Raw genomic sequence first — 24,932 nt, forward strand, 5'->3', positions numbered from 1 at the left:
TGTGAGCATGCGCAGAAGAAACCGGAAGAGCGACTCGACGGAAACTACGGATGCTTAAAAGGGGGGGGTCATAACCACACGCGGTGCGGCAGTTGGTGGAGCGGTGATTCCCCTGTCGCCCAGCGCTGCAACTTTGCTTCCTTAGCTTTTATAATAAACTAGATAACTAATTGGCCTATATAGCCTGTTGTGCTCATTTATGACAACTAAAATAGCTTCCATTTAGAGCTCTATCCTGGACTTTGTGATGCCATCCCCCTGAACCAGCAGAATTGTTTCTGCAGCCAGGTGGTGGAACCTGATCAGGAAACTCACCTGAGTGGAAACCATCCTGGCAAAGAAATAAACAAGTTAGTATTAATCCAAACCAGTTCTCCAACATCATCTGCAAAAACCATCTGCCAACGCAGAGGAAGCAAGTTTGAACTGGGACTAGGCAGCAGAACTACCTTTTCTCTTCTGCCAACAGTACCAGTTGAAGCACTGATAACACTCAGTTTCTTTTATTCAACAAGGCTTGTAATGTTAGCTGCACACAGAGAAGTGGTTGAATGCCTTCTTGAAGAAGCCTACAGAAGACAGCCCTATCAGAGGAAAATCAGATGAATGGTCTTGTCTCATCAATTTATGAACAATATTTTGTACTTTATTGTGTTGGTTGTTTGGGGATTTTTTAAAAAGAAGTTTCCAGTCCGCTTTCCAATGATCTATGTGATGCAACACGGGGGTAAACCACGACTGGGTAGAAGAGTCTGAAGGGAAAACTGGTGTTACAGAAGTACAACTGACAACAGTAACTTTTGCTGGAAACTTCCTTTCTGAACTCCATGCCTCCTCACCCTGAAAGAAGCATAGAAAGAAAATTACCCTAGCTGTGGGGTGATAAACAGTGAAACCCCACTGTTGAGTAATTGAACAAACCTCAGAAAGAAACACCTACACTTGTTTTAAGTTTAAAATGCTGTTCTAAGTTTCCCACCAATTTAGAAACACCTCCTTAATGCTCCTTTCAATTTTCCCCCTCCCATCTCAACTATATCTCCTTAAAATCACACCTGTCAGCTACATTCAATACATAACACTTAAAGAAAACTGATAAGGATATTTTGCAGACTTTTTGGAGATTCAGTTCAACTCAGAGTGATACCAGGAAGATCTATCAGTTTTATCAGTGATTTCTTTTAAGGGAGAATTGTGTGAAACTGCAAGATCCTCAAGTGTAAATGAGGAGCACTTAAAGCAATGAATACTGCAGGGGTGTGGAACAGTCTCTCCTCAATATGAAGTAAGATTTACCCATAATTGTGTAAAGTTGCTCTCCAGGAAGTGCAGCAATTTAAACACAAAATTATTTATTTACTTTATAACTAAAGAGACTTTCTTTCTTTCTTGCTCTCTTAGGGAAAAAACAAAGAAACAAGTATTTTTCAAAAAATGGGACGTCCAGTTCCACAGCTGAAAGTTTTTCCATTATTTATCATGTGGAGGGAAATACTACAGAGATCATATGGGTATCCCAAACGCACACAGAGATTTAACAAACACCCAGCACATATCTTCAGGACCACAACACCTGCAGAGTGTTGTAGAAGTTTAATATCTTCCTAAGATTAAAGTACATTTAAAGTACATTAAAAGTCCTCTTCCTTTATTAATCTGTTGCTCTGCTCTTCTAACTATTCATTGATATCATAATATATGATACTATAAAACAGGACTGTATCTTGATAATGATGCCTAGAGGAGCAAGCTTCCCAAGCATGGAAAAAAATGTTGTAAAACATTTTCTGTACTTTTGAAAATTATTAGAAAGTATTTCCATTACAACCTTATAAATAAAATTAATTTACTTAAAAAAAAATCAATAAACAACATATAAATTTTCCCCCATTTGGTAAATGAGACTTCTTCCCCTCAGTTTCCTTCCTAAAAAATGAAAAAGCCAAAAAGGCATTATCCATGGAAACCAAATCCAGGAAAGTTGTATATAGTGTGATGCATTTACACGTACTGAAATTCCTGCCTTTATGCAGGTACATCATAAAACAAGTTAATAGCACAAACATACCATTTTCAAATGCATAGAGATAATTTCCAATCCGGTGAAAGGCAGATAAAAAAACTACACTGAAGAGCAAAGCACTGGTCCAAATCCCTTCCCTTTTACCTGGGTGAACAACAAAATTATCTATCACCTCATTTTAAAAGCCAAGTACTTAAAAACAAGAAAATGAGTATTTAAAGACCCTATAAATCTTAGGCTGCCTACACTGTAGATGCACCATTATTCCTAGGTGTAAAAAAAGTCCACTTCTTCATAACAAAACAAGCTTCCCTACAAAAATCAGAATAAACATTATTCTATATGTAAACATAGCATAAAAAGCCCTGCAAAAGACAGGTATGAAAGCATGCAACATTGGCTGAAAAAAATAGAGAGAAATGTAAATAATTTGTCTATAAAACACAATTGAGAACTGTTCCTCTTGGATGGCAGATACAGTATTACTGTAAAAAAAAGAACAAAAAAAAAGAACAAAAAAAACCCAGGACATATAAATATTTTATAACATATTACTCAACAGAGAGTTTTTCTGAGCTGAAAGGACCTGTCCATACCAGTGTCTATACCACAGCAGTCACCAGCCACAAAAACCTGTGGTGTCCTCCCAGTGTCTTCCCAACCACCTCCAAGTTTCTGCCTCATGGAAAGTGGCTGCCACAGGATGGGTGCTGCATCCCAAGGACACCACACTCTGCTGTAAAAAAATGCTTTGTACTTTCCCTTATACTTGGCAGAATTTTTAGACTGATTTTCAACAAAAACCCATGCCATTGAGTACACATGGATGCTTGCTCACTCAAGGAGAGACTCCAGTCTTTCTTACTGTATACTATTCAAATTCTGCTCCAAAAATTAACATTTTCCCCTTGCCCTTTATATTTTCCACTGTCCTAATGTATCTCATCAAAAATGTGCCTCTCTTGAGTAGCTAATCTATTCTTACCTAGCATAGTAAAAGAGCAGTGCTGATGGCAGCTGAAGACCTCAGATTACAAGAATCCACAGATTTTAAGTGTTAAGTTGAGCAGAAATGAGCTAAACTGAAAGAGGGCAACCTCAGCACTGAGTACCATTTGTGCACCCGGTTTCTGCTGGTTAGCGTGCACTAGTTTGAAAGCAAACCAGTGAGAGATTCAAAGTCAGAGCTACAATTTAATTGGAAAATTAAAATAAATGCAATAGTACAGGAACACTGACACCGTCAGAGTACAACCTGGCAGCCTGTTGGTTAGGGTGGTGATGGCAGTCTGATTAAATGGTGGCTGCAATCCTGCTGAAGTGATGGATGTGGTTCTGTTGAAGCAGTGATCCTGTAGAAGGTCTGCTCTTCCTCTGAAGGCCCAGTAGTTATGTAGCTCTTGTCCTCTGGGAATCCAGTAGGTAAGGCTGCCTGTGGTGTTCCAAACCTCAGATTACATCCAGGTAGGAATGCTTGGCTCCTCCCCCTGGCAGAGCATCTCACAATGGCATGATGTGATTTTATCAGTCATGCAGTGAGTCTTGATGGCCAGAAGATATCCCTCCAGAGGGAGTTATAAGGGATGTGTCATGGAAGAGAAAAAGATCACTGCCCCACCTGGCTTTAACAGACAGTCATAGAATACATACTTTTGGTTAGATCTTACAGTGTAACCTGAGACTGTAGTGCTAAACTGCACAGCCTGCCTTCGGCAGCTTTCTGTTAGATCGGTATTTCTAGGGAACACCTGCAATTTCTGTCCATCTGAAGTATCACTAAAGTACTTAGCAGAAAAATTTATGTATGAAGAATGTTGTGGCTTTAAATCTACTTGAACATTGGAAAAATCTTACTCAAAGTGCAGATTTTTTACAAGGGATCAGTAATAGTGATCATGGACTACAATTTGCAGATACCTCAAACACTCGAGGCTGTAAATTAAATAAATTGTTGCTGTCCCTAAATATATGAAGTAATTGAATAATACTAATTGATGCAAAAAACCCAAAGAAAAAAAATAATAACGGCAAAAACATGCTAAGATATGTCTCTTTCATCAAACCACTTCTCTTGCTCTCCCTTCAAGCTCTATGTTCCTTAACTCACCAACAAAAGTGGTCATTAGACACCACAAACTGGCCCAGGAGAGAACAAAATACAGGTTACCTGAGAGCTATGTACAGTACGTAACAGGCACAAAACCTGCAACAAAAAATATATTGCTTTTAAGATGTAATATGGCTCATAAGAATGAGTGTTGCACATTTCCAGCACAAATTACCCAGAAACTTGGATAATTCTGGTGGATTATCCACCTATGGATAAATCCACCAACACAAAGGCCACAGATGATAACCTCCAAGTACTCCAAGAAGAATTAGCTCTAGACTCTTCAAACTCTCAAATCTTTCAATAACACTTTCAGTGATAATTTTTTTTTCCAGGAGAATGTTTCATTTGCTCCCTGTACCCCAGTGAAACTTAAAGGTGTTTGATGGCTGCAGCTGATTCTGTGGATGTGTAAGTAGGTTACTGTGGGGAAAATACATTATTCTCAGACCACAGAGAAAATATTGACTATCACATAGAACCTGAGTTTTAAGGCTTAGAGATATTCAACAAATATAAATCACGGTTTCTGCAGAGCAAAATTAAATGAGATAAAAATAAACATTCATTTATAAAAAGCTTAATAGTTTGATTATTTAAAAAGCTCACTACCTTTAAAAAATCTATTTATTCTTGCTGTCACAGCTTTGGAAGACATTTTCCTTAATATTGACTGAAAATCCCCAATTTATTTCTTAGATATCCCTTAAGATCAGTAATTCACTTTCCCTATATATATATATTACTTTGTTCAACTGCTTCTTTTATAATCTATTAAAAGCAAAAATACAATTCCTTAGGGAAAAATATCATTATGCCAACCCTTGATTTCTGGGACAAAGGAAAAAGTCAAAGCTAAGAGATACATCAGAATCAATTATTTCTATAACTGACATGTGTTTCAACTTGTCTCCTTTACCCAGCCCCCTTGGACCAGACAGCATTTTTATTCAGTACAATAAGAAAACAAAATAACCTGGATAGTGTTACAACATTTTTAAAGCTGTGTGGATTTTTGCATTTGGGGTCTATATCGTACTAATACACAGAAGCTGAATGCAGACTGTATGTGTTGGTTAAAAGTCCCCAGAAACAGGCAAGGCTACAAATTTTCTAGAAGACCTCAAACTGTAACTAGCACTGCAGGCGGCAGGAACCTCTTTCTGGCTCATATATCCCTAAACTGGGGACTGTTGGGCTCAAAGGTCTTCAAAGGTTGGACTCGATGATTTTGGAGCTCTTTTCCAACCTTAAAGATTCTACAATTCTGTTCCATTGCCTTGTGAGAGGGAAAGATGCAAGTCCAGCAAGAAAACCCCCCAAATTTGTGAATGCTGAAAGTGTTTTTGCAAGCATGTAACTACCTCTGCAGGGGAACAAAGGGAGACAGGGAAGGTTCCTGCTATCCAAATGGACCAGGCAAGCTCATCTCTCAAGGAAAAGATTCTTTAGCAAGCATCAGCAGGGCTGTAAATAGCTTTCTGCAAACATCAGGTAAAGAGTTATGTTCTCCATTAGGTCAAATTCCAGACATTTATGTTGAAACCAGCTTAGGAAGGTAACAGGGAGACTCATGGCAGGGCTCAGTTCTGAGATGAAGATATAAATCTAAATGTCTACCTGTAGATAACTATACAACCAAAGGAGATGCAGTCAGTATCACCTGGTGATTCCTGGAAAGCTCCTGAGCTGACCTGACATTTAGCATGTCTTGTCTAGAACTGTACTGAACTGAATTACTCACTCATGAGAACTCATAGTCAGCAAGAGCTCATGCACAAAGAACACAAGCAGAGGCCCAGATCCTTAATTCTTGAGAGCATTAATGTTATTTAAAGCATTAAAAGACAGAGTTCAGCCATGGGGAAAATGGCTTACTCTGGCTTAAGCAACCCCAGCCAGTGCTGTTTTCACAGACCTGTTTACTACCACATGAATTAAGGTTAGAACCAGTAAAACCCCTGTGGAATAGGATGGAACAAAAGGACCCTCACCTTGCTGAGAAAGAAGACAGATTCACTCTGTACTACCAGAGAGGCTCCATTTATCCCACAGGAACAAGGTATGAGGAGCAAAGAAATGTAACGTGTTATGTCTGGACGTCTACCATTGGTTAATATTCATACAGCCCCACAATCCAAACCTCTAACAACTCTAACCCTGGATCAACACCAAGTTTGTCACCTGGTACCCGCCAACAGAAATAGGTGCTGATCCCGTATTACCACACAGGGCTGAATATTTCAAAACATCAAGTTCTTTTGCTTAGTGTGGATCAGGAGTGGACAGAACAGCCGCATTTCCAGTAAAAATACTTGGTAGGAATTCCCCAGAATCCTTCCAAGCATGTGCAAAAATATATTTTAAAAAAATCAATGGGGAAATGCCTGGAATCCTATGAAGTGACCCTGGGAAACTCCTTATTGAAAGAGCATTTTACAAATGGACTTTCTCTTCAGCCTGTGAGCATCTTACTTACAATAAATAAGAGCTGATAAGTGAAGCAACTAAAAAGCTACACTTCTGGAATAACAAAATATGCAAACAACAGAGAAAATGTTTAGTTAAATAAGAAAAAAAATTAAAATAAGACATTTTTATTTTCCAGCTTCTTACATTTCACCATGCTATCTGTATTCGGCGATCTTTGGTTGTTTTCACTTGAAATGCCTCACCCGCGGTAAAAGCAGCCGGGCTTGTGACAGCCCTGGGTGCCTTCAGCGGCCGCGGTGATGCAGGCATGTGCGCAGTGACCTTTTCAGATCAAATCGAGTGTGTTTTGGCAGGACAGCGCTGGATCCTTCTTTCAGCTGCTCTTTGCTGTTCTCTGCTCCCCGCTGGGACAAATTCACCGTCTTTATTTTCAGCGTTCAGGCCGAAGAGAGTTGGGTATTATCCCCGTCCCCGGGTCGCGGAAGTATTTCCGATGATATCGGAACAAGCCGCCACTCAGCAGGACTGTGCTTTCCTACAGGTCTAGTGCACACGCTAGCGCACTGCTTACAACTAATATCCCGGTTATGGTTAATTGGAACAATTAATTAAAAAAATAACGAGAAAAGTGAACCGGCGGCAGGGAAGAGGAAGCAGGGAGGAGCAGCAGGATTGCCCGCGACCAGCCGGGGCACAGCCGCCCCGAGACACCTCCCGTGTTGGAAATAATGCCTTATATAACTTAGAACCAGCGAACATTAATTTGATAAAAATGCATAAATAGGTAAGAGAGGTTTTTATCAGCTTCTGTGTGAAGGCCGAAATGTTGTCGGGCACCCACAAAAGGCTCCTGGCCAGGGATAAAGCAATGCCCGACTCGCTAAAAGACAACGTGAAGGGTTTATTTTTCCCGACGATTCCGGGACACTTCGCGAAGACCGCGGCCCGCGCCGGAAGTCACGTGACCCAGGACGCGAACGGGGCCCCGTTCCCTCGCAGCGGCCTTCGGGGGCGCGCCCCCCGCGGCCGCCGGCGGTACTGCAGGCCCGGCCCCGCCCCGCTGCCCCCGCCGGGCGCACGCGCGGTGCGAGCGGGAGCGGGACGGCGGCGGACGCGGCGTTCCCGGTTTGGGCCCCATCGAGCCCCGTCTCCCGGCGGACACAGAGAGGAGCGGCCGCGGCGGGCGGCAGTAGGGGCACAGCGGGGGCGCGGCGGGGGATGCTGAACGCACCCCGGGGCTGCGCGGCCTGCGAGGAGACCCCGCCTCTCGCCCGCCGCAGCGTCGGCCCCGCAGCGCAGCGCCGCGGGAGAGAAGCGCCCGCCCGAGCCAGTGAGTGAGTCCCGCGGGTCCCACGCGCCGGGGGCGCGAGGGGCGACCGGGCACGAGCGGGGGCCGCGCGAGGGGGTGCGGGGCGGCGGGGCTCGTACCAGTGCGGGTTTATAGGGTTCGGAAAGCGCGGATGGGTCTGTGGGGTGGGCGGGGAACGCGCGGTGTCCCCGGCACGGAGGGAGCGGAGCCGGGAGTCGGAGCGGAACGGCAGCTCCGCGGGGTGGCCCCGGCGGCATCCGGCTTCCGCTTCCTCCCGCCGGGAACCTGCGGCGACACCGCAGCGACACCGCCGGGCCCCGGCACCCTCCGGCACCGCGGGGGCCCGGCCCCTCGGTATGCAGGTGATGCCGCCCTCTGCAAACCTCCAGTTAAGCGTCGCTTGCGAACGGCTGCGTTAAATAGGGCAGTGAAGCTCCTGGGCGGATCTCTGTAGGTCAGCAAAGCATCTGTGTCGTGTTATTTTTAAACAAGAAGAGCTTGTTAATCGAACAAGAGTTAGGCTGGTTTTCAGGGAAGGGTTCTTCCCCCAGAGGGTGTCGGGCACTGCCCAGGCTCCCCAGGGAATGGTCACAGCCCCAGAGCTGCCAGAGCTCCAGGAGTGTTTGGACAACGCTCCCAGGGATGCACAGGGTGGGATTGTTGGGGTGTCTGTGCAGGGCCAGGAGCTGGACTCGATGATCTCTGTGTGTCCCTTCCAGCTCGGCATATTCTGTGTTTCTTTAATACGTTTCTCAAAATACTTCTATCTCAGCCTGTTCAGAACATGTGCTCCTGAAACTTCGTGAAGTTGGTGAGCACCAACCAGATGTTGGTTTGTGCTGGTTCTTGTTTATGGATAGGGGATGGAATACTTCAGTTTAGATTAATGTATGTTAGATCCTCTGCAGAGCTTTTGAAGAGAAACTGTGTAAACACGGGTAGGTACAGAGGACCTGGAACCCAGGTTGACAAGGTTTTCACTCTTTTGGTGAAGGACAGCCTTGTCGTCAATGTGCTCTTAATAACTCAAATATTTAATGTAATAATCAAACTAATACACTTAAGTAATATTATAGTATATTATGTACATAATGCAAATATATGCAGATTATATATACAGAATTTTATTTTTTATAATGTAAAAATTAAAATTAAAATTTATTACATAATATAATACATTCTGTATAAAAATAAAGTAATGAAACAATAATTTAAATAAAGGTGACTTTAAAATGGCTTCTTTCTTAGCTTTTCAATGGGTTAGATTGAAATATCTCCAAGGGATCAAGCAAGGATGTCTACTTTCAGGACAGTGTGGATTAGGGCATTTCAATATGTATACACAGGCTAATCTTTGTCCCTCTGCTTCCAGAAGCTCTAGTAACTTGACCTTATTTGTGATGTGTGTCAGACAAAATTCAGGACTTGGATGTGGGATCTCCAAGACTTCTGTACTCCTGGGTTTACTGTTCTAAAACATTTCAACGTATAAACAAGATAGCCTGTAGCAATGCATTGTTACAATTTCTGGCTCTGAAATTCAGCTATTTGTGGATTTTTTTTTTCTTTTTTCTGATCAGGTCTTCATCACAAACCCAAGGGGGTTTTTGGAAGAGTTTTAATTTTTGTGCTTGCTTGAGATTTAAATTGCAACAAAACTACATGTTTTCTTTGGAAAGTTTTCATGTTTAGTGTCAGAAGATATAACCATAGTTTGTAAAAAATTTATTTTTCGCATAAAATTCCAATAGTGTAATTTCTTGCCAGGCATTTTAGATTGAATCCGACTACCGTGTTTCCTTTGGTTTTGTACACAGCTCATAAGTTGTACTTTAGTAAAATGGGACTCAGAGCAGTTAGAGACATTCCATTTGCAAAGCTGATTTTGCTTTACATCACAGAGATAACCAGAAAAATGTTTATTTCTCTGCTTACTGTAATTGCTCTAAAATCCATGGCATGACTTATGTGTCCTTTGTAGGAAAGCCAATCTCATTTATTTGTAATTTTTTTTCAAATTAGTATTGGCCTACAAATCCAGTTTTTTTTTTTTTTTTGAGGAGAGAGTTGTCTTCTGTCTTAACTAAGCTCTCTGCTCAGTTGTTTCAGCAGGTCCTCATTAGTATTTATTTTAGATGTTATAAAACAGCTTACTTTTTTCTTGCTGCTTACGTGGGTATCTGAAGCAGCAATGTGGAGTGGAATATGGAAAGTTTTAACCATGGCTTCAGGGATTTTGTAGCCCTTCAGAATGAGAGTATATGAGTTATGGTTCTGAAAGAAATTTTTCTAGCTGCTACAAGAAAATTTATCCCATAAGTGAACTGTACATCTCTATTGTTGCTTTAATTTAAGATTGAACATGGCTGATCACCACAACTTTAATCTCAAGCGCTGCTGATTGTTTTTGCCGCAACACTCGGTTTTCAGTGGTCATTCCAATCTTGACCTGCTTCTACATGAACTGCAGTTCCTGTTTTATTGTTCTAAGAATACAAATTGAAGAGCACTACTACTTAGGATTTAATTTGTCTGCAGTTCTTTCTAGGATTTTTTGTTTCTTCCACACAGGTGTGGAAAAATGGCAAAGAGAATTGCAGAGAAGGAACTGACTGACCGAAACTGGGACCAGGAGGATGAAGCTGAAGAGGTAAAATGCACATTAGGTGCCCCCCCTACACACCCCTACAGCTAGTAGAGTAGCTATTTACATTTGCTGTGTACCTTGTGCATAAAACCTACAGTAGAACTGGTTAAAAGTGTAGTAATTAAAGATAATTTTATAGAAGTGGATTTTAAAAAATTATTTTTATCAAGCTTACAATTATGCAGACCGTATAGCAAAGCAGCTTTTAAGAGTTAAAATTTAATCAGTGGTTCTGGGGAAAGAAACTTCATGTTTCTAGAGGGAACCCTCTTCTTGTTAAAATGCCTTTGGAGTCTTCAGATGTGTGATAGGTATTTATTGAATTGACAGAAAAAGTAGATTTGATTTCTGGAGATAAATGCTCTTTATGTCTCCAGTATTTTTTTTGAGGGTCAGTAATAGTTAATTTCAGAACTATGTGAATTTTAGGTGAATTGAATGGCCCCACACAGCCAAAGGAATTAGACAGGTAGTTCAAATAGTATGTTTCACCTGGTTGTAAAAAGAGATTTTGACCCTTTAATGTCTTACACTTCCTTATGGCTCATGTTTAAACAAAGTGGTTTAATTTTTGTCCAACTAGATGTATTAAATGCTTAGGGCTGTAAATGTAAGAAAGAAAACTGACTCTTCCAGGAATTTGGATATTAGAAAACTTAATTTCCTCATTTATTGCAGGGTGATACTGAGCTATTAGCTGTCTTTGCTAGTGTTTGAACTGCAGCAGGCTGTTGGAGGTTGCCTTAGAGCCCACATCTCCATATATGTGCTCCAAACTGATTACTGACAGATTCCCTTCAGCAGAGAGAGCTTAGAGCTGCTTTAAAAAAACAAAACAAAACTTACATTATTTGTTGTAATAAAATAGAGGTAGCACAAAGAGAAATGTAGTGCAGAACCAGAAAGAGTTTTCCAAGTATCAGCTCAGGTTCAGGTAGCTGGCAAGCTAATGTCAGTGCTGTATTTTTGGAGTGGGTTGGTTTTCAACTTCTTCCCTTGTTTGTTTGGTAGCAGTGTTAGAGCTGCATTCGGAACCTGATCTCAACTGTTCCTTCATGTTGTGTGTTTTGAGTATTCCACTAATGATTCCAAAACTTCTTCTTCAAGGTGGGAACATTCTCGGTGGCAAGTGAAGAGGTCCTAAAGAACAGAGCTATCAAAAAAGCAAAGCGCCGAAATGTTGGGTCAGAGGTAATGTAGTCACTGAACATCAGTGCTGGAGTTTTACTCAGTTACAAAATACAATGTCCTGCTCAGGTTTTTACTTCCTTAGGTTTGTAGTGATGCTGAATAAAGTTACCACTTCAGCTCACCAGCCCATACGTGCACGTGAACTTTGGCTTTATTTTTCCATGCTAAGAATAAGGCTAATGCAAAAAAATACTAGTCTGACTGAGTGAGGAGGGTGTTCTTGCATATTTTTTGAAGAAAAACAGAGTGTTTCAGACACGAAGTAGTTTCCAAATGGGTAAAACAGCATTTTTACTGCTTTACTTCCATTTTTTGCAGAGATGGAAGTATGGAAATGCAGAGTTATTAGTTATCCATACTGGGGGTCTGGGGGATGTCTCAGAAGCTATATTAGTAAAATACCCAAATACTAAGATGCTCTGAGAATGAAAAGCATGTCTTGTTAAGAATGCTGCTACTGTTTTTTTCTCCTTCCCTGTGAAGAGTTTTAGTGCCATCTATTCCTTGCAGTAACAAATTGAAAATTGAAAGGAGGTTGGCCTTTGTTACAGGTTTAGTTGCTGTGAAAGCATTAACCCAGTCCAGCCAAATTATTGTCCTTTCAGAAATCCTTGACAAATGCTTTGTTGTATATATATTTTTCCCAGACATCCTTTGAACAGGGCATGCATCATGTTTGAAATAGGCCTGGAGCTTTACCTGTTGCACAGACTGCTTTAGGATTGGATGGGCCTAGGCACAGCTCGACAGCCTTTTCCTATGCTTTTGCTTTTCCTTCTGCAGTTCAAGCAGTGTAAATGAGGAAGCTGTCTTAGCCCACTTTAGCCACAAATGTGGTAGAGGATACACTTAAATAAAGGATTGTATTGGAAAAACATAAACTACATCTTGAGCAGGAGAGATTGAGGGGCAAATGGAATAGGAAAAACAGAACAGAATGAGGAATGGGACCAGATCAGTTGGAGAAGTAGTCAAGAGACTGGGAGCAGGCTGTTAGAGCTAGTAGAAGGGCTGGTGTACTTTAACCCCAGCTGACAACTAAGGACCATGCAGCCCCTGACTCTTCCTAGTGGGATGAGGAGGAGAATCAGAAAAAAAGATAAAACCCCTGTGTTGAGATAGGAACAGTTTAATGATTGAAATATAATGATGAGGAAACCAACAAAATGAGAACAAAAACCCCAAGAAAAAGCAGTGATGCAGAGGCAGTTGCTTATTACTCACTGACCTCATCCCATCCCCAAGCAGCAATTAGCTGCTCCCAGTCACCACCCTTCCTATTTTCTGTGCTGGTCATGACCTTCTGTGTTCAGGGCTCTGTCCTGGCTGTGCTCCATCCCAGTTCCTTGTGTCCTGCTCATTGGCAGAGCATGAGACACTTAGAAGTTCTTGATTGCAGTGAGCACTGCTCAGCACCAACTAAAACATCCTTGTGTTATCAACATTCTTCTTGCCCTGAATAAAAACCACACCACTGTACCAACTACTAGAGAGAAAATAAAGCCTATGCCAGCCAAAACCAGGAGAACAGGCTGGACAAAGTCTAAAATGCAGAAGACATGATAGGGCAGCTGAAGTTGCATAAGAAACCTGTGAAATATTTACAAACTTACTAACGTTCCTACATGGAGCAAGTAGAACACTGCAGTGAAAAAGACAGCAGTTTAACTGGTCCAGAGAGAAAGGTGGGACTGCTCAGGGAGAAACACAATGAAAACACCTACCTAGGAATGGGAAGCAGAGGACTGCACTGGGAAAGAGAGCACAAAAGGAAGCAAAGAGATCCATAACCACAAGGTCAGATAGTGGAATACAGACTAAAATTGACAAGCTTTGCCATTTCTTCAATGGCAAAAGCAGATGAAACTCTGAAGCCTAATGGTTTTCAAGAGACACTGAAAGTTCACTTCCAGAGTAGTAAAAGTTCAGTACCTCAAAAAACCTAAAAGCTGCAGTGCTTATTTGCATGTTAATCATACTTTGTCTTTTAGAAACATGTAAGAAACTATATCATAAAATAATACGGTTGCAAAGACAGTGATCAGAACTGGGTAATGAAAGAGTTGCAGAGATAGATATTTTGTGGTCAAGTACAGTCTGTCTTTGCATCTTCCATCAGTCATGGAATATTTTGGGTTTCAAGAGGTTTCGTAGGTGAGTCCAGAGTGATGAGTGGATTAAAATATTGGGCTCTTGATTGCCATTGTAAATGCTAAAAGTTGTTGAAAGTAAACCGGAAATTGTATACTCCTGTGTAATTATTCAAAGAAAACAAGATGCCGTGAATGTCTGATAGGTAGTCTAACACATCCACAGCTCTTCCATGTATCCACATCCTAGGCCAGTTTATTTTCATACCAAACATCTGAGTCTTTTAAAAACAGTAGCAGTGTGTGTCATAAGGAAGCTGTTAATTTTGTTTGCATAGCTGACACAGTAATGTATGGAATGATATGCCAGACTAGGGAAAAATAAACTGAGGATATCAGGAATATTAAGTGGGGATAAAATTTGTGTGGAGACGTATGTAACTGGTTGTCTTTCTTTTTTTCTTTCTCCAGTCTGAAAGTGGAGGAGCTTTTAAAGGGTTTAAAGGCTTTATATTGCCTTCTGGAAAAGGAGGAGGTGGCTTCAGTGGATTTGGGAATGGTGCAGGAATAAAGCCTTTGGAAGGTCTGTCTAATGGAAGCAGTAGTGTCTCTAGTACTCCTCCTTTCAGCAGTTTGAAGAGCGCCTCCGAAACACAATCAGCATTTGGTAAGTTTTAAATAAGCATATGTATTTATCAACACCTTCAGTCATAAAATTTGTAGGGTTATTTTAGTAGTAAAAAACCAAAATTTAGATTGTCTTATAGTTGTGTTTTAAGGTTATGGGACTTTATACCTCTTTGTAAGATTTATTATTTTAGAGTGCTGGAGGGACAAGTTTTCACATGCATGTAATTTAAAGAGGTGGCAACTAAATTAAAGTTTCTAATACTGGAGGTAAAAGTTCTCTAGGCACAGATGGAAATGGAAGGCAGTGGCTGTAAAAGGTATAAAGCATCTGGTCACATGTCCCAGTTCTTTGAATTTAAACAAAAATATATGCTCCATAGCTAAAGTCTTCATCTTTTTTTCCTTGTACATCTGATGCTGCAGATAGTCTTACTAGAATTTTATCTGTTACAGTTATACCTACATTTTAAGACCTCTGAAGTACTTTGGCACATTTAGCTCTTGTGCTTTGGAATTCTCTGAGGAATATTAGTTCTGTCCCTTTGGGCTGGTGATGCAGAAATGTTAATCCTGCCACCACAGAATTTTGGAGTCATCATGCCGTAGAATAGAAATGGTGGAGTTTGAACTTCACAATAACTTAGATTTCAGTGAGCTTGAATAAATTAGGGGAAACTGAAATATTCAATGAGAATTTTTCTAGTTTGGTTCTTAGGGTTTTTATACAGAAGTGCTCAAAAGCTTGTAAAATTATGAGCTAGTGCACTCAGGGTGGTTTAAAGTACCAATGGCAAGAGATAAGTTGAGTATTTTGATTTAATAAGTGTTACAGCTTGCTGAAGATGTTAGTTTATTAGCAATGTAGAAACCACATTTTTTTAAAATGTTCTGTACAAGATGTCTTTGGATTTTTTTTCATACAGCAGTGTGCTCCATCTACTTTGTCTGTCCCTAACTTGCTTGTCTAAATTAAAACTTGGGTCTGCTCAGCAGCATGGCAGTACCTTGGGCACAGTATGGTGAACTAAAAGAAGGAGCTCAGCTGAGTAAGGATGAGTGATTTGATTAAGAAACACTGAGCATGTTGGTTAAGTTTTTAAGAGGGCTGTGCTTTCTGGGTAAAAGAAAACGTTCTAAGCCATATTCCTCACTGGGTCAGCAAAGCATCTGTGTTGTTTTGTTGTGTTATTTTTTTAAACCAGAGCTTATTAACCAAACAAGTTAAGTTGGATATCAGGGAAAGGTTTTTTCCCCCACAGGGTTTTGAGCACTGCCCAGGCTCCCCAGGGAATGGTCACAGCCCCAGAGCTGCCAGAGCTCCAGGAGTGTTGGGACAACGCTCCCAGGGATGCACAGGGTGGGGTTGTTGGGGTGTCTGTGCAGGGCCAGGAGCTGGACTCGATGACCTCTGTGGGTCCTTCCCAGCTTAAGATACCCTGTAATTCTGTGATTTTTCTTGTAACAGGATCCCCAATGTCAAATGGTCCCAGTGCCGCTGTGTTTGCTGAGAAAAACGCCGTGAGCCCGAGAGCCAACGGTGGCAGCCAGCCCTGCTCATCTGGCAGCGCCCTGAGCACGGCCCATGGCTCCAGCACCTACCACAAACAGCTGGCTGCCCTCAACTGCTCCGTGCGGGACTGGATCGTGAAGCATGTTAACAGCAACCCCCTGTGCGACCTGAGCCCCATCTTCAGGGACTATGAGCAGTATTTGGCGAGCATTGAGCAGCAGCATGGAGGCAGCAGTGACAGCGGCTCAGAGAACGAAAGCAGCAAGACCCCCGGTCCGCGGGCTGGTCCTGTGTTTGGGAGTTCAAAGCTCCAGCAAGGCTCTGCGTTTTTGTTTAACAACAAAACTGAGGATACCTCAGACAAAAAACCTGAAGCTGCATCAGAAAAAAGAGACCCATTGTTAGGAGCTACATCAACTGTCTCGTTGAATTTTGGCAAGAGTGTTGACAGTTCTGTTTTGGGTTCCCTTGGTTCAGGAACACTTAATAGTTTCTCATTTTCTCCTGGTAATTCAGGTTTGTTTGGAAAAGATGCAAGCCAGGCTAAATCTGTCACTGCAGCATCCACCAGTTTACTGGAAGCCCAGACAGACGGTGGCAATAGTGATGACAAAGGTAAATTCTATGTATTTCTATTTGTAGTTATTTTAATGGTCAGCTGTGAGTATGTGACTTAAGAATACTAAAAAAATGCAATATTAAGTTCATTGAGATGATAGTATGGTGTAATGTCAGGGGAGGTTTAGGTTGGATATCAGGGAAAGGTTCTTCCCCCAGAGGGTGTTGGGCACTGAACAGGTTCCCTAGGGAGTGGTCATGGCCCCAGGGCTTCCAGAGCTCCTGGAGCATTTGGACAGCACTCTCAGGCATGGGGGGGTGATTGCTGGGGTGTTCTGGGCAGGGCCAGGAGTTGGACTCAATGATCCTGGTGGGTCCTTTCCAGCTCAGGAAATTCTATGTTCTGTTATCATCATTCATTCTTGAATTTGTGCAGAATTACACTGCTAATCAGGAGAACTCAGCCTTATGTAAGCATCACCAAAAGTATGTGCCTATCAAGACATACATACTTCTGTCAGATTAATACTCTATATAATGCAATATGTAATCTAATCCTTTATCTGAGGACAGGAATTGGTGAAATTTAAAGCAGATATGTTCACCTTTGAGCCTGCTGGGTTTCTCAATCCCAATACTTTTTCTAGTAGGTTTATCAAGAGATCCTTGCAGTAAAAAGCATGAGATACGGAACAGTTTAGTCCATTTTACTTAATAGATTGTAAGGAGACCAACAAACTTATTTAGTACCTGACAGCTTTACTCTGTTCTTTGCCTGTGCTGGGTACAATAGGCTGATAGAAATCCCAGTATCTGAGAGGCTGGAAAGGCATAATCTGCCACTCTCTATTACCTGTCATTCTACAACTAATTCCCTTCCCCCAAATTAAATCTGGCTCTTGGAAGTATTTGTTGTGCCTTACTTGAGCCCATTTGTGGAGCATACTCTTTGAAAAGTGAAAACAGAAGTTTTTAACATAGTAAGCTTTATATTGTTGGCATTTGATTATTTGGTATGGGTTGGGTATTTTCATCCCATGTAAACTGAAGGTAAGGATGAAGTTGCTTTACGAGCTGAATGAAAAGCAAGTAACCCATTTTTTCTGTAGCTGAAGCTGCTGCAGAGTACACATGGACTGAAAGGTGTTCTGGCTGTCACTGGCTGGTCACGTGTCCATGTCAACCCTGGTGGGCATAAGGGACTTCAAATACAGTGCCAAAATCTGTGCTCACAACATTAACATATTAAAACTTTCATTTTAAAGGAGGGGAAGAAGAGGAAGAAGAGCCACCAAAAGTCATTGTTAATGAAATAAAAGAAGATGATGCTTTCTACTCAAAGAAGTAAGTGACTTGAACTTGGAAAATAAAATTAATACCTTCATATTGCTATTCTTCACCACTACAGTGCTAATTACTGACACATTCCTGACTTCCTAATTAATAAAGTTTGTTAGGAATCCACATAGAATATGAACTTGTAAAAAAATTTAATTACAGGCAGGAGTGTGTAAGATCTTACTGAAATACTTCTGTATCTTGGACACAACTCCAGTAGTTTGTGTTGTACATATGATCAGCTTTTTTACAAGTGAAAATGTTTCTGCCTTCATCAGGTTTTGTATAGTTAAATTGCAGGACCTTGGGCCTTTGCCACAGAAATTTTATACAGTACTGCTGGAAAATCCACCGGCTGGATTTGCATAACTTAAAATAAGACTCTTCAGTTGGAGAGTGCTGATTAAAAGGAATGAACAAGTTGTGCTTTTAAGCTTAAAATGAAATTGGCTCTACTAGAAGCAGTTTTTCAGTAGTCCAAGTAATTGTGTGTCTGCTTGACACTCAGCACAGAATTTTTTCTGCTACAAAAAGCCATTGGCTATATCTGAAAGAAAGCGTGTTCTGCTTTATTAAAATGGTTTTAGGTTTATTATAGCTTCACTTAAAAATGTTTATAAATTGTATGTTAAAGTCCTGTTATAACTTCAGAATGATACAAGTTCTTATGACTTTCTAATTAGTGTTTTTTAAAAGTAGCCTACATTTATTGCTCCTCACAGACTGAGTACAGGTTACTGTGCCTTTTACTTTCCCCTGAAAGTAATTAATTTATAATTTCAAAACTGAAAGAAAGAATTAATTTTCTCTTTGATCTGCAAGTGCTGTCCATTAGCACATGAAACAAGGTAAAGAATAATAAAGATTTAGGTTACTCACAGCACCTGAAATCCTGTTTAATGTTACTGTGAGTCAGATTGATATATGTGTCTGGGAGATAGCTCAGTATTTCATCTCTCCAAGGCTGCACAAACAAAGATTTGGGATTTATTTTTTCTCCACAGGTGCAAACTGTTCTACAAAAAAGATAATGAATTTAAAGAAAAAGGCGTAGGAACATTACATTTAAAACCAGCAGGAAATGAGAAAACTCAACTCTTAGTACGAGCAGATACCAATTTAGGTAAGTGCAATTATCCCAGTAACAAGTCCTAATGTCAAAATTCCTTGCTAAGCATTAGGATTTCTTTGGTCTTTTTTACACAGCATTAACCAATACAGTTAGTGAAATCCTTTCTACCTTTTTTTTTCCCCCTAAATCATTTAGAATACTGACAAACACTTGGATGCCTCTAGTGAGCATTACAAAAGAGAGCACATGAAGCAGTGCAAGAAGTAAAAGGTTACGGTGTATGTTTGGCAATACAAAGTGCCTGCTTTACCCTGGTTTGTCCAGATTAACATGTCTGTCTGTATCAGAACATTTTGCTTCTGCATATGAACTGTGTGGTGGTTAGAATGAGTAACTTGGCCTATACTAAGCACTGTGACTGGATTCCTCATTTGCTGCTTCTCCCTTGTCCCCTTCCCTTTCTCCTGTGTGTCCCTGCTGTCATTTGATATTCAGGTTCTTCCATTTAAAAAAGGAGGATGCAGTATTTGCAGAGATTTTCTCATTTCTAGTGAGGAAAGAATTCTGAGAACGATGGCCATGAACAGATGCTTAGGAAAGAAGACAAATATACATGATGTTTTGTGAATTGCCTTCCTTCCAAACACCACCCTAAATCTCTAGTTAGTACCTATACTAACACTGTATTGCAGTAAAAGCTACAGTATGGCTAATCATAATTTTTTCCCCTCCTCAAATGCAGGAAATATACTGTTGAATGTTCTAATTCCACCTAAGATGCCATGTACAAGAACCGGAAAAAACAATGTTCTTATAGTTTGTGTTCCTAATCCACCCATCGATGAGAAGAATCCAGCTGTTCCTGTCACTATGCTAATAAGAGTGAAAACAAGTGAGGATGCAGATGAGTTGCACAAAATCTTACTGGAGAAAAAGGAGGCTTAAATAAGTTGCAGTCCATAATTTGAGGAATTATTGCCAAACTGCTGCTGCTCTTTTTTTCTTCCCTAAGTTCACTTGAACATTTAATTCTTTACTCTGATATTAAGAACTGTTCTAGGAATTTTGGAAAAACAATGTGAGGAAAAGCTAAACTAGCTAATAAAAGCTTTAATAGAACACAAGTGTTGGACTGTGCTCCCTCATTTTCAGTATCTAAATGCAGGACCTCTTCTGAATAAAGCACATGGATGGAAATCCAAGCATATGTTTTTAACACCAGTCAACCAAATGGACAGAAATCTGAGTACAAAAACATGGTACCAGAGCTTCCTCACAGCCTGTAATACAATGCAACCACCTCCTGTTTTGGGAAGGGAGTCTGTTGAAGTTTACCTGTTGCAACTGTTTCTAGACCACAGATTTTTAGTTGGTCTGTTGTATTCTGGTGAGACTTGACTTTTTAGACTCAGTGACAGTACTGCACCCCACCAGTGATGATCTCCATAGTGCTGGGTCTGTACCCTTGCAGACTCACGTGCTTTCAGGACTCAGAGACTGCAGATACTTAAAAGAGAATTTGCTTGCATAGTTTTGTTGACAGTAGTGGTTCCTTCAGAGGAACTGTCAGTTCTGTTCTTACTGTAGCAACAAGCAAATGATGTGCAATATAGTACAAGCAGACAACTGGAAGACAGTTTTATCTTGAACACGCTGGCATCCCCTGGCTTCTGACAGGTCAGAGGCAAAGGGTTGCACTTCCACGTGATCCTTCCAAGGTGTTTGTCCCTAGTCCCGAAACCCAGCTGAGGCAGAGCTGGATGTGCTGCATTGATCCTGCTGCTGCTACTTTGCTGAAGAGAGCTCTTCCCACCAACCAACTTCAGGACTTTTAAGGACCTTTCTGTTGCCTGTGGCCCTTGCCAGGAGACACATGCACAAGGTTGTGTGTCAGTATGTATTTTTCTATGTGATAAAAATGCTATGCTGCACTGCATTAAGTAAAGCAGCAGAGTGCAGCTTTGGCACAAGCTTTCTGTTGCATGTGGGGAGCATGGGGTAATTTGTAAATATAGCTTTCAGCTGTAATAACAATAACAACCTGGTGGCAATAATTTGGGGATCAGAACATTCATTCTGATCTTGGTTTCGCTCTCAGCTTTGTCAGACTGTGTTTGGTGGTTTAATCCTTTTTTTCAAATGTTTTCTGGAAACTCCTTCCCTACTAACTTTTTCTACTTTGCTTCCAACTCTGGGACTTCTCCAAGAGCTTGATGTTAGTATGAAACTTGAACTGCTCTCGGATGTGTAGCACTGACCAGCTATGGCAAGATGGAACAAACATGCTGTTTTGCCTCTGGCTAATGTGATACAGAGGAAAAACCCTTTCCTTAATGAAAGTGTGACACAATTCATATAGGGGACCTGGAAATACAGTACAGTGGCATCCTGTGGGCAGGGAACAAGGAATAACACCATTTGATGAGGTGCAGCACATCTCAGCTGCACCCCTGCTCTGGGGGGAGCAAATGGCTGCCTCTAGGCCTAATTCACTGCACAATTGAGGTTATGGCCTTTTTTTCCCCTCTTCATTAAAAGGAGGAAAATCTTGATTTTATCTATAGCCCTGTTGACCAAAGTTCCAAAACAAAGGCATTTGCTCACATTTCAGCCATGATTGGTGTACAAGAATTGCATTTTTAACACTGGAGTGTGAAGGGAGCTTAGATGCCATTTGAGACATTTGAAAAATAAACCAGTGCCTTTTGGTGTTTCTTTTTGCATCTGGCTAAGTACTTAAAACATTAAAAGTCAATGACATTGCTTTCCTCAACATAAGATGCTTTTTAAAAAATAAAGTCTTGCTGCTACCTAAATTGGAGGCCCAAAGCTGACAGGTGTGTCTAAATGTGTATGAATGAAAAGCAGAATGCTGCCTAACAGTTTAGTCCAGGCTGTGGTCCAAGGGCTCAGTTAATTTTTCATTTGTCTTTCTGACTGTAGTGTCTTAACCCTGTCTCTGTACAGGGCTCTGGTTGTACATCCCATAAAGAACAGCTCTGTCTATAAAAGCTTGGCCTTGTCTTCACTTACTTCCAAAAGCTCATGGATTTGGAGCTGTTCCTTCATCCTTAGAAATGTGGACCAACAAACTGAACTTAACACTTTTTTCCTTATGCTTTGCCTCTGAGGAGGGGCAGTTGTGGGGTTTTGCACACATGGATATGGGCCAATTCTGACAGCACATCTCCAGCCTGTTTCCAAGCAGAGGGCATGGAGTGAATGGAAAAATAAGTAGAAGAATAGTAAATTGTGTTGGAAAGAATTAAACCTTACCCTAGCCCTCATAGCAAGTAACACCTGAATTCTTCTGTGCATGTATTTAAACAGTAAAGCCAGGGGAAGGTAAGAAATTGGGATGTCACCTTCCTGAGAAGGTCAAATATATGCATAAACATGCACTTTTGAACATTTTACATGGGGAAAATTGCCTCTAAAAGAACAGGGAAGAATTTACCTGCACAGCAGATTTTAATCATTATCAATTCATGGTGACCATGCCATTATGTGGACTATGAAGCAGGAAAAGCTAGTCACACACTGACAAACTTGGTGCTCAGGTATAAAGCACATCCCTTTTCCATCACTGTTAGAAATTTTTGATGATGCTTCAGTTTCTATATAAGAAATACTAAAATACACAAATGCTGTAAAAGGCCAGAGATTGTTAAATAGAAATAAAGACCTTAAATGAAAAAGCAAATTTAATGGAGAGCACAGACATCAGTGTACTGCTGCCTTCATAACAAGCTGGCACGTGCTATCCAAGGAAAGAATTTTGACCAGAATTCCAACTCGAGGCATTCCTGTGTCTTGGTTGGTAATGTATTTAACAGCTGGGTATCAGACACCTGATCTGAAAGATGCAAACTTCTGCCCCCATTTGCATTAATGCCTTCACTGTTCCAGCTGTATGTAGGTGCTGGAGTGTCTCATCCATTCCTCCTCCTCTAATTTTGAAGTTTCAGCTGGAAAATAAACATCTCTTCTTCTAATTATCAGAATAATTTCTAAGGGAAGTTATTTCAGTTGGCTTGAATTTTAGTTGAAAATATTAAATTGCAGTATGCAAGGTTTCTTTTTGGGGGGGTTCATTTGCTTTTTTTTTGTAATGTATTCAAAATTATCTTCTTGGGAGGGCAAAACTGTGTTTCTCTAAGGCCTTTTGGTTGATGGGTGTGAAAGTTTTTATTAAATTTACAGTTCAAATGAAAATACTGTAGAACATAAACCAATCAGGAGGTTTGCTTTGCTATTAAAACTGAAGTTCAGCTCCCTTTGCAGCGCTGTAACATTTAAACTGTCGTTAAAGACTTCCTTTCTGATGCCTTAACTTATTTGCATTGGATAAAATTTTGTAGCTGGTGCCTGTGTGCAGAAATTAACTGACATTAAACAATTTAAAAGTGGCATGAGCTAGTCTAAATCCAATGAAGATGCTGAATGTGATGATTTGTTAGTTAGTAGATTTCAAAATGCTCTGAATTTTTCAGTGGATACTTAAGTTTTACATAACATGTATGCTAATGTTTTCATTAGTTCTGATACACTGAGGACATGTACAAAAATCCATGGAAAATGTGAATAAATGAATGGAAGATTCATTTTCTTTTTGTGTGAATCATTTTGAGTGCATAACACCACATTAATAAAATGAATTGTACAACCAGTTGCTTGCAGGTGAAATCCTGCCTGGAAAATTCTGCTGCTAAAAGAAGGAATGTCCTGCCTTGCTCATTCCTGACTTGGAAACCTGGAACTAGTTCAGCAAAATGCTTCCTCCTTGTAAGGACATTGAGCTGAGCCAACTTGGAGCAATGAGCTGGAGCTGCCTTGGAGGACAGAGGGAACACCTGTGCTCACATAGTGGTAGAGAGACTGACTTCTAGCCCTCCACATGAATATTAAAGGCATTTAGAAGCCACATAACCCTTGGTGAACTTCCTTTAGATCTTGCCTAGAAGAACTAACTTTAAGTCAGGCCAAAGTGATTCTTTTCTTCATTGGTTTGTGACAGTTTGCAAATAAAAGAAAAAGAACCCCAAAACCTCCACTGAATAAAATTGCCACAGACGTCATGCCAAGTAAAATTCAACTTCATGCACTTGAGATGCATGTTGACATTATTCCAGGTTTTGGACACTTCTTTCTTCCTGCTACTTAAAAAGAGTGTCATCACTATTTACAGCCTCCCAAGCTTTTGGAAGCCATAAAGAAAAAGCAAAGTAACAGCTCTCAAGGGTGGAATTGTTTTTCTTTTTGGCTGGGGTAATCTAGAACATCTTATGCCTAATGCTTTGCTAATCACCAAAGATTTTATCACTTACATAAGAGGAAGGGGCAAAAGCAACCATGCAGAAGACATCAAGTCTAAGACTTAAGAAAATGGAACACTCCAAGAATGGAGTGTTAATCAAAATCAGGCTCTTTCCTGATCCAGCAGGCAAATGCTCTTGCAGGTCAGAGCAACCACACCATGCAACAGTTGGAACCATTCATGTGAGGAGCACAGCAAGAGCTTAAGATGTGCTGGCTTGGGCTGGGCAAACCGTTAATTATTCAGGAGATGATGGCTGCAAGCTACAAGCTCTGCACAAGCTACAGTATATTACTGTGAACACATGAAGCTGAGTGAGTTGCATGAAATACAGCAGTTGCATCAAGGAAGCAAAGGCTGTACAAGGTGAATAAAAAAGCAGCAGCAGAATTTACACTGTTTGAAGTAGTCAATATACTTATCCCAGTTTCTCTTAGGTTTGTGTATTGCTCATTTTTTCAGAGAGCACGCTTATTTAGAGGTACTTGCATATGCGCATCCTGCATATGGATATTTATTCTGATTAAAATCAAAATGGATTATAATCAGAATAAATACCCACAATAATCAGTTTAGTGGGTATTACTGTTAGGGACATCATAACCTTTACTGAAAGATAAAGAAATTCATGATCTCTGAAAGTCTTCAGAGATTTCAAAGATAGGAACAGAATTTTCTTGTTCAGAATTTTCTTGTTCACACTG

The 24,932-nt window shown here is 40.7% G+C and overlaps 1 protein-coding gene across 2 annotated transcripts; it reads left to right on the forward strand.

Annotated features, from left to right (window-relative positions):
• Positions 1–7,655: 7,655 nt before the first annotated feature.
• NUP50 (nucleoporin 50) lies at positions 7,656–23,495 on the forward strand. Of its 2 annotated transcripts, none has more exons than XM_062491765.1 (8): positions 7,656–7,900; positions 10,447–10,525; positions 11,630–11,713; positions 14,275–14,470; positions 15,899–16,558; positions 17,767–17,845; positions 18,844–18,962; positions 19,654–23,495. In XM_062491765.1, exons 1-8 carry the CDS (start codon positions 7,785–7,787, stop codon positions 19,854–19,856), a joined length of 1,536 nt encoding a protein of 511 aa, XP_062347749.1. In that variant the 5' UTR covers positions 7,656–7,784; the 3' UTR covers positions 19,857–23,495. The 2 variants fall into 2 exon arrangements, with proteins under 2 accessions (XP_062347749.1, XP_062347750.1); XM_062491766.1 differs by having other exon boundaries at positions 7,788–7,896.
• The last annotated feature ends 1,437 nt before the right edge of the window (positions 23,496–24,932 follow it).

Source organism: Cinclus cinclus, chromosome 4 (assembly GCF_963662255.1).
Source record: "Cinclus cinclus chromosome 4, bCinCin1.1, whole genome shotgun sequence".
In the NCBI taxonomy this organism is placed as follows: domain Eukaryota; kingdom Metazoa; phylum Chordata; class Aves; order Passeriformes; family Cinclidae; genus Cinclus; species Cinclus cinclus.

What these genes read in the sequence shown, in the direction of transcription:
- NUP50 (XM_062491765.1), top strand. Translation starts at nt 7,785, where the DNA reads ATGCTGAACGCACCCCGGGGCTGCGCGGCCTGCGAGGAGACCCCGCCT. An exon ending in GCCGAAATGTTGGGTCAGAG is followed by an intron (nt 11,714 to 14,274) that starts GTAATGTAGTCA and finishes TTCTTTCTCCAG; the next exon opens with TCTGAAAGTGGAGGAGCTTT. An exon ending in GATGCTTTCTACTCAAAGAA is followed by an intron (nt 17,846 to 18,843) that starts GTAAGTGACTTG and finishes TTTTCTCCACAG; the next exon opens with GTGCAAACTGTTCTACAAAA.